Here is a 14,016-nt window from a genome sequence, read left to right on the forward strand (position 1 = left end):
CAGTCCCGGTATCCAATCCAAACCTATGAAGAGCTTTTAGAAACCCCCCCCCTTTTTTTTTTTTAAATCTGCCAAGGAAAATTGTCCTTCATTGCCCTCGCTTGGGAAAGATTCCTCCTCAAAGAGCCAGACTTGCAGGACCTTCATACCACACTGTGATGTCTTCCATATGTCCTACTGACACGACATGCAGGGGGAAGATACACTCGCGCCCAAGGGATGCACAGAGCATTTTGCAAGTCCTGGGCCACTGACTGCCTTTCCTGTGGCTGGGATTGCTTGGTCCTAACATAAGCACACAGACATACAAGCATTGCACAGACGCTGCATGCCACCCGCTCACCGCCATGAAGCTATTACGTGCCAAGTTATAAGGACGAGCGTATTCTTCTAGCTTAATTGGGGGCTGCGACTTGAAAAAAAAAAGCCAAGCGGAGAAGTAACGCCACCGGTCCAGATAAGCAACTACTGAGCAAATACCTGGGGCATTACAAGACAACAGGGGACACCAATCAGCTTCCAGCATCCCAGATTCAGTCTCCAATAAAGAGAAACAGCTGTTTGGCCAAAGCTGGAAATGGTCAAAAGGACACAAAACCGCTTCTCGGAGCAGGAGAGCAGGCAAAATTCAGCAGAAGCCAGGGGACAGGTGGCTTCAAATGGCTTCCTCCCCACACGCCTGGACTGCAAATATGAATAACGAGTTGGAGAAACCGCAGAAGTTAAATTAAGAGGCCCCTGCCCTAAGGCTCTTCACAGTAAGTGCAAAACAACAAGGTCCATGGATGCCTCCCAGTCACGGCCCTCCGATGGCAGGGTTGGCTGAACTAGAGACGAGTAACTTGGGTGCTGTAAGTCGTAATAATAAAGAGCTCCAAGAGAGGAGGTGGCTTTGGCCTTGCAACTTGGATGGGAAACATCTCTTGCCTGGAGCTATGGAGTGCTAGTGTGAGCTGAGACGTCCCACAAATCACTTCTTGCCATTGCCCATAGGATCCTGGCAAGCTCCCCCATCACTCAAGAATACAGAGGTGATTTTTTCAGGTACAACATGATGATTTTAAAATCAAATATGTGATAGGGAGAGAGCTGGGAGCTGCAGACACATTCCTGAATGCCTCTGACAGCAGTTCTGTGGACCAAAGCCCTGACCTGACATTTTTCACCCGTCAATTTGATAAAAAAGCTCATCCCAGTCTCATATGAAACGTGGACTGTGATTGCCAGAGCAACAGCTCAGGATAATTAAGGTTATGAGGACAGGGTAGCTGAGCCAACACGTTTCTCAGCTCTGTCACCAGTTCAAGAGGGACTTTAGTGCTAGATTTTTTGATAGCATTATGACCACGATCCCTAAAGTGCTGCATAAAAATGATAAAAAAAAAACAAACATGAAACCCATTTAGGGACTGAAATCCAATTTTTATAGGACTCAGCTGAAAAGTGATGCTGAGGAAGTTATCAAAGATGTTGCAAATGCTAAAATTCAGGCCAAGTTAATAAAGCACACTGCACTTGTGGCACAGGAAAACACTGGATCTGAGGAACAAAGCAAGCGTAAATTGGTTTAACGCTGAATGGAAAATACTACACATTCATTCTAGAGCTGGGGGCACATCTACATGTGCATTAGGGTGTTTTTTCAAATGCGCATTAAATTTAGTACCTCCGATGTGAAGTCCTAAAGAAATATGCACTGAGCTGCCTTAATGTACGGTAACAAATGTGCACAGTTTTTACCTGATGCTTAAGGTGCAGTAGCCTATTTTACTGCACATTAGCTTAACAGCACTTTTGTAAAGTTGTGCTTTAATGCTCAGTAAAATAGACTATTGTGCATTAAAGTGCATGTGTAGACAAACCTGTGGATCTGAACCAGGGCACTGTGAGACCCTGTCAGGGGGTGCACACAAGGAGCCCTGCTGCATGGGACTCTGATAACCTGAAAGCAGATGGCTTGGGCTGTCGTCCTTCCTAGTTCACCTCTCCCTCCCCCTCTAAACTTCTCTTGGAAAGGGAAGCATGCAGGACCATTAACAGCAGTTCTCAACTGGGGATGCTGCCATGCTCCAGAAAGCAGTAGAGCAGTGCCCTGGCACTGAGAAGGTAGAAAATCACTGCCCTAGACCCTTTTTCTCATTTCCCAGAGACATCTTTACCAGGAGATACTACAGCCAACTGGGTGGTTGTACATGCAAAGTCCATTTTCACTAGACATGGTGCATCTGACCTGGGCATGTCTGACAGTGATGCATAGCTTAATAAGCACTATTAGGGTCTAGACATGCACCTAAAATGAGGTTAGGGTCTAAACATGCACTTGAAAGTGCCCATTATCCTCAGACTCCAAAAAAACTGGTGGAAAATGGAGTTACAACACAAAGTGGATGTTGAAAAAGACTGCAGCGTCAGACCCCGATCTGTATGACACCAGCGAGCTGCGGCTTGTCATCTACAGACGACTTCGCTGGGATGCTTTCACCAAAGAAGTCAAGCTCGGTGGAATGGTGCGTTTGCAGAAACACAGACAGAGCTTTAAAAAGCACCTGGCCATTTTGGGGTGCCAGGAGCTGCCCCCACACCATGAAGAAGATGCCGTGTCCGTCTGTGAATAAGCAGAAGTGACAAGCAGCAGGGGTGTCACCTGCAGCTGCCTCTCTGGCATCTGAGGTTGGCCTCACTCCAGCTGGCAGTTTCCAGAGAAGGGGCACAAAGTTCATTGTTTTGCCTGAGAAAGTCTCAAAAAGGCAACAACCACAGTGGGTTAAGGACCAGTAAGGCCCAGGACTGAGCACTGCCAAAACAAAGGGACTATCCAGCTCCTGACAACACTCGTGCTGGTGTTTCAAATCCATATGACACCTCTGTGCTTCCCAAACTACAACTGCACCATTTTAGTACATCCACTGAACAGGCTAGGTTTGACCATTTGGCATCCAACAGTACAGACCTGCCCTTGGCTAATGGCTGGTTTTATGCTTAATTTTACTTATGGATATTCCTTTCCCCAGTTTACTTATCACTATTCCTACCCCTGGCGGGGAAAGGAAGAAGCGGTGTTGGGAACTGCACCTTTCAGCAGCTTGGCCTCCTAAACCTAGGGAAGGATGGCTGCACAAGCTGCTCTGCAAGGCATGATTCGTGGGGGGGGGGAAAAAGAGGGCCTCTTTTCAAGCCGCTTAAGGCTAGAGTGATCCCTGAACACCCTGGCAGGTAGAAAGCTGCAGAAATGCCCCAGCCACCTCATATGGATAGGCCCGGCCTTCCTCATGTAATGCCCAGCATGGAGCTTTGTGGGGGTGTAACCAGGGTGTGGCAACTAGGGCAATCAAATCGAGGGGCGCATGAAAAAGCTCCCACCGGCAACCACAAAATTGCCAGCAGAGCAGCAGCAACCTGAAGTCACTGCTGTCTTGGGTGCCTCACCACATCATTAGGCAGTTAGGTCTTTGGGCCCTTCTCAGGAGAGTCTCCAAGTTGGCTACGGGAAGCTGGTGGAGGGAGGGACACTTTCCTTCGGCTCAGCTGGCAGAGAGCTTGGGATGGTCCCTGTAGACCATCCTCCTGGACGGGCACGTGGTGGGCTCTGCACAGACGCAACACCCTTCACCCCAAGCTCAGGCTTTTCCCTGGAGCCTGCAAGGATGACTGCAGTTGGAGATCCCTTTCCCTTGCAGCTCAGTTGCCTGCCAAGCTGACCGTCTGTACAGAGCATGTGCTCGGTGTCGAGACCTGGCTGCAACGCATGCCTTATGTATTCAATCCCTAATGACACCTGAAACACGGGCTGAGCAGGGATGTAAAGCAAGGCACAGCCAATGCTCAGCAGCAGCTTGGGTCTCCTTCCCCCCCTGCCAGGCTCCACATTACCTGGTGCATCCCTCATCCTTCACCAGTGGGAAAATGCGCATTACTGCCATTAAGGGGGCCCAGCTCAACCTGCAGAGAAGGATGGACGACTGCAGGATAGATAAAACCAGGCCACGTGCACAAGGCATTTGGTGGGGAGTCCTGGACCAAAGTCTCCTTCTGTAGCTCTCAGACGTGGTCCAATACGAGAAATACTGGCCCCCTGCACACACCACCCATCACTGCGCTCCTTCTAGCTTGCAAGCGAATGTTAGAAAGTTTAAAGTAAACACATTAATCTCTTTACCCAAAATATTTGTGCTGCTGCTGGCTGCGGTTCAAAAGTTTCAAGGGCACAAGAAACATTCACTTTTTTTTTGCTGATAAAAATATTTCGGTCTCTTGCTGTCAGCAGGCCACTAATGTCAATGCACATTTGAAAGTCACTACAGAACGAAGGGATCATCGAACGAACAGGAGCAAAGCTAAATGCAAATGATGTGTCTGAACTTCCAGGACTCGCCCTCTGCCTGAAGAAGGGTGTTTGTGCCTAACAGCTTGCAAAAAACAATTTTTCCAACTATTTAGCTGGTCTAATACAAGATATCACCTATACCCAAAGAACCCTGTCTGCCTACAAACTTCCTGGAGAAAGGGAACAAAAGCAAGAAGACAAGAGGTAAAACTATGACAAAGCAGGCCTAGTCGTGGCCTCAACTCAGGCGCAAGCGGTCCTCTTAACTCTCGGGCCAACAATTAAAATGAACCCACAGCATACCTGGCCAAAGTCAAAATTCAAGGAAAACCTTTTAAAGATCACAAAATTACCAGCTCCACTTAAACAGGACAGTCCTTCTAATCCAACAACACATGCAGAGGTTTTTCAAAGGTAACTCGTGGTCTTGGTCGCTGCATATATTTTTTGTGCCCAACCTAAGACGCTTTCGTAGATTCATAGAAAGCACGGGTTGGAAGGGACCTCAGGAGCTCATCTAGTCCAACCCCCTGCTCAAAGCTAGTCGACAGAAATAAAAAAGCAGTCGAGTTCTCAGCAAGCGCCCAAAATGTTGTAAGAAAACATTTTTTCCAACTATTTATTTGGTCTAATAAAAGATACATCGCCTTTACCCAAAAAACCTCATCTGGCTCTGAAATCCAGGCACCCTTAACACATCTCAATGTGGGCAACTCGAAACCAAGACACTGAAAGCCCTGTGATTCTGTAAGTATCAAAGTCTCCTCTCAAACTTTGCGACTGGGAATGCAGGAAGCAAATGCTGCTTTAAAGTCAACCACACGCGAGAGATGATCTGCAAAAGCCTTAACTCTGACTCAGCCACGATTTGCATAGCATGCGCCTTCATCCCGTCTCCCCCCACCTCTCCCAGCACGTCTGTCCTCCGTCCCCGGCTCTCTCAAAGCACCAGGCCTCAATGTTTCAGCCATCTGGCTGGTCCTGCATGGTGGTGCAGTATGCCTCGGTGATGCCGGGAAGCCTGGTTAATTATCTAAAACACTGGTTTTATTTCTATCGACTGCAACCACATTCCAGAGACCTCGCCTGCCTTGGCAGCCAACGGGCTCTGGACATGCACTGAGCTTCGGCCGTTGTTTTCAGCTCTACACTTCCCTCATTTCACTTTCATTTCCCATCCGCAATCTGAATTCTCCCATGTCGGAGACAGTCGTGCCAGACAGTCATAAAGGACTCTCCCCTCCCTGCAGAAGCTTGACAGTCACATCTGCACCTGGGTCTGACTCAAACACATGAAATACAGCTCAGTTTACGGTTTTCCCCAATCTGCTGATATCCTCTACAAGGATACAGGGTGTTTGCATGAGACTGCAGGAAGCAAATGTGGGGCAGCGGGTGGTCGCTAGTCCAGACCTTAGGGGCTATATTCCACCCAGGCAGCATCCTCCCGGCAGACACGCACTTGCAACCGCTTGCTATATGTACCTTTCCCATCCCAGCAATCGGAACGATTCGGAAAGAGGAGGAGAGCAAAGGAGGCTTAAGGCAATGCACATGTTAGACAGTCCTCACCTTGAGAGAGTCAAAGCAGGCAATAACTCGACCATTTTCCACATGGCAACTCCGTGATGGGTGGGCAAACTTGCACTCTGCATCAGATCGAGAACAAGTCCCCCTCTGAAATTCTCGACATACTTCCAAAGTCAGCCATTTTGTATCACGAACCAGGGAAACGTTTACAGCCATATTAAAAACAAAAAAAAATTAAAACGCAAGCAATCACACCCTTCTTTAGGACGATATCACGGCTGATTTTTCTTTTCTTTTCTTTTTTTTCTTTCTTTCTTTTTTTTAAAAAGGGTAAAAAAGTGAATTCAAGTTAAACGTGAAGAAAGAACTAACTTGTTGCTTTGGTAAAATTTCTATTCATCAGCACTTAGGTTTTCATTTAAGTCAAATTGCGTTTGATTAAACAAGGATTAAACATAAAGCCAATCATAAAATAGAAATCTTATCAGAAGAACTGAAAATTCAAATTAGAGACCAGCTCCTAAAAGTGCAATTGTAGAAGTTAAAATATAAGTGTTATATTTTGTGCCACTGCCGAAGTTACTTTGAAATAACTGGCAGACTTTCAAAAGAATTCTGTGCTCTCCAGTTAATGGTTTCAATTATTCTTGCAAAAAAAACATAGGCTGTTGGCAGCACTTCACTTTGTGGAATGGTCTCGGTCCTCAGGGGGAAAACTTGGGTCGGTTTGTTGTTTTTTTTTCCCTTCTATTTCTTGCTTCTAAAAATGACAATTCGCGAGCATCAAAAAGAGCAAAAGGATGGTACAATGGTGCAAAAAATTAAAAAGTATTTGCTACATACTCGGGGAAAGGAAAAAAAAATGGCCGAGCAAACTGAGTGTAAAAGGTGAGGAGGGGGGCCGGGGGGGGAGGATGGGCGAGTTGCCGTCAGGGGATGAACTGCAAGCGAACGCCAAATTAAAAAAAAGGGGGGGTGCGGGGAAGAGAGAGGCAGCCCCAGACAGAAATCCAAGCAGCCGTGGCTTCAGGAAAGGCACTTTTCAGCAACCTGCGGGGAAAAGAGAAATAGAATCAGCTAAAACAATACCATCTCCCCCTTGGCAAAGTCTAGCGTTCAGAAACAAACTGCATTCATCTCAACAGGAAACCTCCAGACACTGACAGTGCGGCATAGTGCAGTCAGCCATTGTAGATAAAAAAAGGGCATTTCCCACATGAAGCTGCGCATGGGAAGAGGAAACCACCAATTAGATCGACTCTTGCAGCTGAACGTCTGGGCAGCCGCCCAATGCAAGGGAGTGTCTCACATGGCTCTCTGTTGGCAGGCGTTCGTTTTTGTGCCCAATGCACAGAAAATGCCTTCGTCTGACGCTGTGGCCTCCGGTGCGTTCGGGAGCGCTCTCGGCGCAGCCCGGCCCTGGCACCGCTCCCCCGCGGGAGCCTGGGCGCGGCCTACCTGCTCCTGCATCCGCGCGGCGCGAATCCCCAGGCAAGCTAGCCTACTGCGAGCAGCGACGGCATTGCTCCCCCCTCGTGCACGCCACGGCCACAACGCAGCCAGACAGAGATAGGGGAGCCCCGAGAGCAGGGTGGAGCGCGGCGGACGGCATGGCGGCGGGGTGCAGACAAAGAAGAAATAGATTCTCCGTCTGCCCTTTTTAAACACAACGACAAAAATAAGAATATTTAATTAATTAAAAGAAAAAAAATAAAACCAAACAAACACAGACACACATTCCCGCTCGCTCTGTAGGAAGCTCTCAGCCCAGACAGCGTGCACAGTGTTCGCAGCGTGCACGGCAGAGAGAACGGCCTTGCTTCGGCTCCCCTGCACTAACGGCTACGCATCCTTACGGTGATTTGCTTAACCCGTTCTTCCCTGGGACACGGCTGCAGGCGCGGACAGGGCCGGCTGCGTGCAAAGGCGAGGGCCTGAGTCACCGTCGCACGCCTATAAATCTGGACTCCACGAAATCAAAAGCAAAACCGCCATGGAAACTCGAGACACGCACCAAGCAGGGAGAGGAATTAACTCCTTGTGACCGGCTGCCTTTTACAGCCAGGCAGAAGGCGATTTAAATGGCTGGATGGATTCGGAGAACCGGCAGCTCCGGGGTGCTGTGCGATCAATGACTTCCAGCTGCTTTTTAGCCTTTGTGTGAGGCAGCACGTGAAGTCTTCCCTGGCATTTCCCAGACTTATATTAGATGCAATTAATAAAGCCTGAAGGGATTAAGCTCTTTCAGAGTTTCTGAAAGCAGCTTTTTCTTTTTTCTTTTTTTTTTTTTTGGGGGGGGGGGGGAGAGGGGGGCGTAATATATTGCATAACAATATATTTATTGAAGTTTAGATTAAATATTAGGAAAAACTCTCTTGCTAGGAAGGTATGAAGCACTGTAACAGGTTACCCGAAAGGTGGTGGCATCTCCATCCTTGGACATTTTAAAGACCCGGCTAGACAAACACTCGGCTGTGTTGGGGCTGGCTCTGCTAGGAGCAGGGGGTCGGACTAGATGTGACCTCCTAAGCTCCCTTCCACCCTCATTTTGTATGAACTTTTAATTCACACAGGCAAGCTACATGCTGGCCAAGATCAAACTTTAAAACGACAAGGAATGGAAGCCTGCTTTCCCCCAAATTTTGATCCATGCACCGTCATGACTTGTTAGCACATTGCAAGCGTGCTGCCAGGTCAAGCACACATGCAGTGAAAGAAGGGCAGGAAAATACCCTGATGACACTTCTGTCATTTGCCCGACATTAAAAACACATGCACACAAAACACATTCAGAAGCAAAGTCCAAGTCTGATCTGAGCCAAGTGAAGCCAGGGGCAAAAGTACTGGAAACCAAACAAAACCCTGCTCTTTGCAGCCTGAGGTCTGGAGAATCAATAGGCCAGCGGGGCCTCTGCATTTCTGCACATCAGGTGGAGAACAGAGGCAGTGAAAGTCGAGATTTACTGACATCTTTTAAACTTCAAAGGGAAAGGAGACGGAAGGTCTGACCACACTAATCTGGTCCGGGATGGAGAGGCTCTCTCCCTACCAACTGTGACGTTGCACTTCTGTATTTGCATGGGGCTTGCTGACGGCTGCGCTCCTGATCCTGCTCAGCTCAGCACGTAGGAACAGGCGCACAGACACCTCTTCCCAGACAGCTCCGAACAAGCTGGGTGCAGCTCCCAAAAACAAGCCGGCACAGGTCGGCCACGGGTGGGGTCGGGGTGGAATGCTCTTAGGAATGATCCTCCAAGCGCAGCTGTGGTGCTGGCCCCAGCCCTGGCCGGCAGTGGATGCGAGCTGTCTCATACTCCTTTATGGACCGGAGCATCGCGCGCCCAAACTGCCCACCTGCAATTACCCAGCTAATGAATGCTGTCCGTTTGCACAGCTCCTTTCAGCCTGCAGATCCCCTAGCATGCAACCGTGCCCTTACAGACACACATGTAGTGCCCAAAAACTTGCAAAGAACAATTTTTCCAACTATCTATTTGGTCAAATAAAAGAGATCACATCTACGCAAAGAACCTTGTCTGCCTATGTCTACACACACGCACAACAAGTCATTTGTCTCATGCTCTTCCTAATGAAAGAGCAATGTAAAGGGAAGGATATTACACGTTCACGTGGGCACGTACGAGATTAGGGAGGGCAGCACCATTCTTCTGCTGCCTGCTGAAGACGTGCTAGGTGCTGTAGCCAGCAGTTTTCTGAGAAATTCATGTCGCCAGCATTGTGTCTGCCTGCCACTGGCTCCCTGGCTTGATCGACCCAGTTGCAGCTAGGTCAGCCGGGGACAGCCTTTGATGCAGGCCCAGAGCTAGGCTTGAACTCACCCCTCCAGAGCTGCAGCAAGATGCTGGGACCGCTCTGCCACCACACCCTGAAGCAAGTGCAGTAGGAGCCACTCCAGATGCCTGCAGATACAGCAGGCAGCTTTCAACTGTGCAAACAGAACCAGCCACTTCCCAAATGTCATTGATCTTGACAGCAAAGGCACCGCTGAAGCCAATGTAAACCAGCATGCTCGTTCCTGCCTAACAGCCCCCACTCGGCTGTTTCCACTGCTAGATACACGGTTACTCACAGTCAGCACTCGGGCTCTGCTCAGCTGTTCACACCTTATTAAGGCTTGTTACCTTAGTGCTTATACCACTGGGTCTACAGCGGTCCCCTTGACCTTGATAAGACCAGCTTCAGACCTGTGAATAGCATGGCATGAATGCCGGTCAAGAAGGACTAGCATAGTACCTCTCAACTTTTCTGGACTGGAGGCACCCCTCCCTTGCTAGTGTGAGTTGAATGGCACCCAGTTGCAAAACCTGATTTATATATTACCATGCTCACCGCCTTGCAGAGGGGCTGGGCACTGGGGGTAAAAGATCTGCCAGGCAGGAACAAGCCTGAGCCTGCGTTCACCTACTTAGCCTCCTCACACCCTGCTCATCTCAGCACCCTTCAAAGGATCTTTTTTTCCTCCCCTCTGCAATGTGAGGGGTAAAGCGCTGCCCCCCACAAAGGTTCACAGAATGAGAAAACCAGGACAAGTCATAAAGCACTGTTTTTGGTAGCTCTCGCCTTGCCGAGGTTAAGGAGCTGCTGCTAACTATGCCAGGCCGGGGGCAAAACTCTCCTCCCAGGTTACCCAATGGACCGATTTGGATGCAACTGCCAAAGAAGAGGACGAGGACCCCAGCGAGGAGGTGAGCTGGCAGGCTTTATTCCAACAAATAAAGGCCCTCTGGGCTTTGCAAGAGACCACGACCAGCCAAAACGCGGTGGGGGGCCGGAGGCTCGCGACGGAAGTCAAAGGCCCCAGTCTGACTCCAGTGGAGTCGATCTGTCCAAGCAGGGGTCAGGTCAGGGATGCCTTCGGCAGGACGAGCACGCGACAGCAGCTCGAGGTGGCACGAGGACACAGGAGCAGATGGCTCAGCGGTCAAATCCCTCCTGTTCTCCATGTAACTGATCCCATCCAAGGATTCCCCACACCCCCTGCCCCCCTTGATGGACACCGGCTCGTGTGCACGTTTCCCAACAGCAGAGCTCGCGGAGACTGTGATTCATACAACGGGGCTGATTCAGGCAGCTCCCCTGCAGGCGCGACGTCGTTTAACTTGCTGCTCCGTCCTGAACAAACACCGTGGTGTAAACTGCCTGGTGGGGTTCCCTATTTACCATTCCTCCACCATTTCCAGGTCACATTTGCACTGTTTAGAAGAGACGAGCAATTTATCCTAATTGCTAACCCTACCAGGCAGAGCTGTTGAGATTTTTTTTTTTTTTTTTGTCAGGCGGAGAAAAGCCACTGGGGGAAACAAAATGGGGAATGAAACGCAAAAGGCATACTGTGTGAGCCACTTCATTAGCATCTTTAATCCTCGAGTTGACACATCTTGTCAAAAGGAATGAATGACTTCAAGCAAAACACGGGAACGCAACGGCTGAGAACCCATCCTACCAGCTCGGTAAGATCGGCTTTTAGACCTGCCTTGAGACAGACGCACAGTTTTTATCCACTTTGGAGTTTCTCTTCAGTTAAGAGCGTGGACCAAGCCAACAGTAATGGGTTAAACGCCCACTGACACTGAAACAAAAGACATTCCCAGCTTTTTTGTTGACTCCACTAACTGGTCAGGTCACTACCTTAATTACTAGCCCACATCAGAGCATCACAGCTTGGGTTGCACCGTTCTTTATAAAGCATTACAAGTAGCTCAACCAGCAAGGGCTCTGCCTGTTCCCCAGGGCTGCTAGACAGCTCTACAACTCTATTTCATCGCCTTCTGCTGGGCACAAACCTCCCCCCGAAACCTTGATGCTCCCGTCACTTCTCCTTTAACATCCCCGAACAGTGAAACGTTTCATCCGGCAACTGCAATAACGAGACTTTAATGTTTCCAGTACCAGAAAAGCTTCCAAATAAGTGCTAGGTTCTTGTAAATACTTCCCAAGGCCACAGATGCTTTAGAGAGAGGAAAGATTAAATAGAAAATAAAATGGTTTCTTCTTTTTTTTTTTTGGTGGGGGGAACTGAATCTAAAAAGACTCAACTCAGCCAAACAAAACTTCAATGAGGTTTGCACGCCTCCATCACCTCCTCCCCCTGGTTGTTGCCTTTGCTGCAAAAGCTTCCTCCATGCCAAAATACCGGAGATAAAACTGTAGCCTCCTTTTCCAAGTTGTACCTCCTTGTGAGCCCTCAATGGCATGGGCAAAGTGCAATGGGGCAGCATTTTACTTGGGGAACCTGGTTACGGGTGAAAGCACTGGCTTGGAGGCCAGAGAACATGGGAATCCAGGTGCAAAGGGAGATTCCAGGTCAAGTTCGTGGGAAGGGAAAAAGCACCTTTCTTCCTGGCCACCTCGGCTCCCTGGGACCTGACGGGCATGCAATGTCCCAGCACCGCTTGCTGGACCCGTTTCTCATTAAAACACAGGGCAAAGCAGCCAGGATCTCAACAGTTTTGGAGACGCCAACTGGTCAGGCCCAAATTTTGCAAAAAACTGAAGCTGACACTGAAGTTATCCTGCACCTGGGGGAGGCTTAGGCCCATGCTAAAGCTTTTTAGACTTCAGTTCCCTACAGACCCCTTGCAAACAGACCTCCTATTGACTCAAATAGGGTTGCAACGCCAAGCGCGCACAGTAGCACCGCCGGAGATTTAACACCAGCTCCCCTATATTTAGAAGATATTTGTGGTTAACGGTTGGCCTGTGTACATATACGGGGCAGAACCAGCTGCCCCTGCCTTTGAGAGAGGGGTTTTTTTTTGTTGTTGTTGCTGCTATTAAGAGGGGAAATCATATTCTATCTTAACCCTGCCTTTAACTTTTTTTTTTTTGTTTAAGCCAACACTTTAGACACTGGAGAGACACTTTGAATATTTCCTTTGTGAACATTTTGTACCTGGACATTTTCCCCCTCGGGGAACAGTTTACTTAATTTAAGGTAGACCTGAGCAGTGAACAAGACATAAAACCTCTTTTGTTCGCCAAGCAGCTCCCTGTAAAAAGGAACAGATTTGCAACTTTCTCCTCCGCGGCCCTGCCCAAAAAGTTTTCGTTCAAGGTCTAACTGCAGCGGCTGGGGGCTTTGAATGGTCCAATCCAGCCCAGAGCTTTCTGCACGCCCAGCCAGCAGAAGAAGTACAGTCTTGCCATGGCAAAGCCACGTGAGCAGGACATGGGCTGCAGAAACCATAGGGGCAAACGTGGCCTCCAGATGCACCAAGCTCAGAATCGCCTTTTTTGCACCCGCTTGTGACTCCACGTTCAAGGAGCTGTTTTTCCAACATGCGGCTCCCCAGGGCGCTGGCACCTTGTGAAGAAAAACCTCCTCCTTCCCCAGGGGAAGAGACTGGAGCTCCGCACGGCACCACATTTCGGAAGGTCCCACATAAATGCCTTGTAAAAGCATTCACAACCCCCTTGAAGATCAAGGCTTGGTGCTCTCCAGGGTTGCAGGGCTGCATACTGAAACCCAGGAGAAGACAGGGGAGCAAAATCTGCCATCCCTAGGGCTCCTGCTGATTGGGGCAATGCCAAAATGATCCAAGGGAAGCCGGACACCCACCTCACCTAGAAGGATGGGAGCTGGGGAACCGCAGAGACGAACACCATCAAGTGCGTATGTGTGGAGAGGGAGCAGATTTCCAATGCAGATGCAAAAAAGCATCCTGGGGAATTTAATTTCCCACCTCACAGGAACACACGGGCACCATATTCATGGACACGCCACAGCAAACAGTCACCGCAGGAAACACCCAGGAAGGGAAACACAGGGCATTTGCTTCTCGGTTGCTTCTGGGACCCGGGAGTCCAATCAACAGGCCGGGCCACTTGCAACCCACGAGCCTGCTCGTCCTGCCCCTTCCTGAGCACAGTAAAGCTCAGGATACGGTAGCGGAAAACTCTTCCCCCTCCCCAATCAGCCTGTGCAAATGAATCTTCTCCTAAATATTTCCACAGGCACAACGTCAGCAACTGTCTGGCATGATCTGCTTTAACGAAGCCAAATATTTTGCAAGAACATTGCTATTTAAGAAATGACTTAGTCTTGTTCTAAACAAGACCGCAGGACCCGCTGGAGTCCTGGATTGACTTGTGGGGTCCTCTGCAACAAGACGCCCTCGTGCAGGGAGGTGGGGGGGGGGGGG

At 49.3% G+C, this 14,016-nt stretch overlaps 1 protein-coding gene across 8 annotated transcripts in view; it reads right to left on the bottom strand.

The window, feature by feature from the left end:
- MBNL3 (muscleblind like splicing regulator 3) overlaps nucleotides 1-14,016 on the bottom strand; it is a 107,871-nt gene that overhangs the window by 67,024 nt on the left and 26,831 nt on the right. Inside the window, exons 1-2 of one of the 8 annotated variants that reach the window (XM_019521281.1) lie at nucleotides 7,587-8,072; nucleotides 5,897-6,904 (exon numbers count right to left, since the gene is read on the bottom strand). In XM_019521281.1, coding sequence (XP_019376826.1) covers nucleotides 5,897-6,070 — 174 coding nt within the window. In that variant the 5' untranslated portion in view covers nucleotides 6,071-6,904; nucleotides 7,587-8,072. Of the gene's footprint in view, nucleotides 1-5,896; nucleotides 6,997-7,018; nucleotides 7,082-7,312; nucleotides 7,524-7,586; nucleotides 8,073-14,016 lie in introns of those variants that run through there. The other 7 variants (XM_019521280.1, XM_019521279.1, XR_002098265.1 and 4 more) reach the window with 7 other exon arrangements.

Source organism: Gavialis gangeticus, unplaced genomic scaffold (genome assembly GCF_001723915.1).
Source record: "Gavialis gangeticus isolate Ggan-Ray unplaced genomic scaffold, GavGan_comp1, whole genome shotgun sequence".
Taxonomy (NCBI): Eukaryota; Metazoa; Chordata; order Crocodylia; family Gavialidae; genus Gavialis; species Gavialis gangeticus.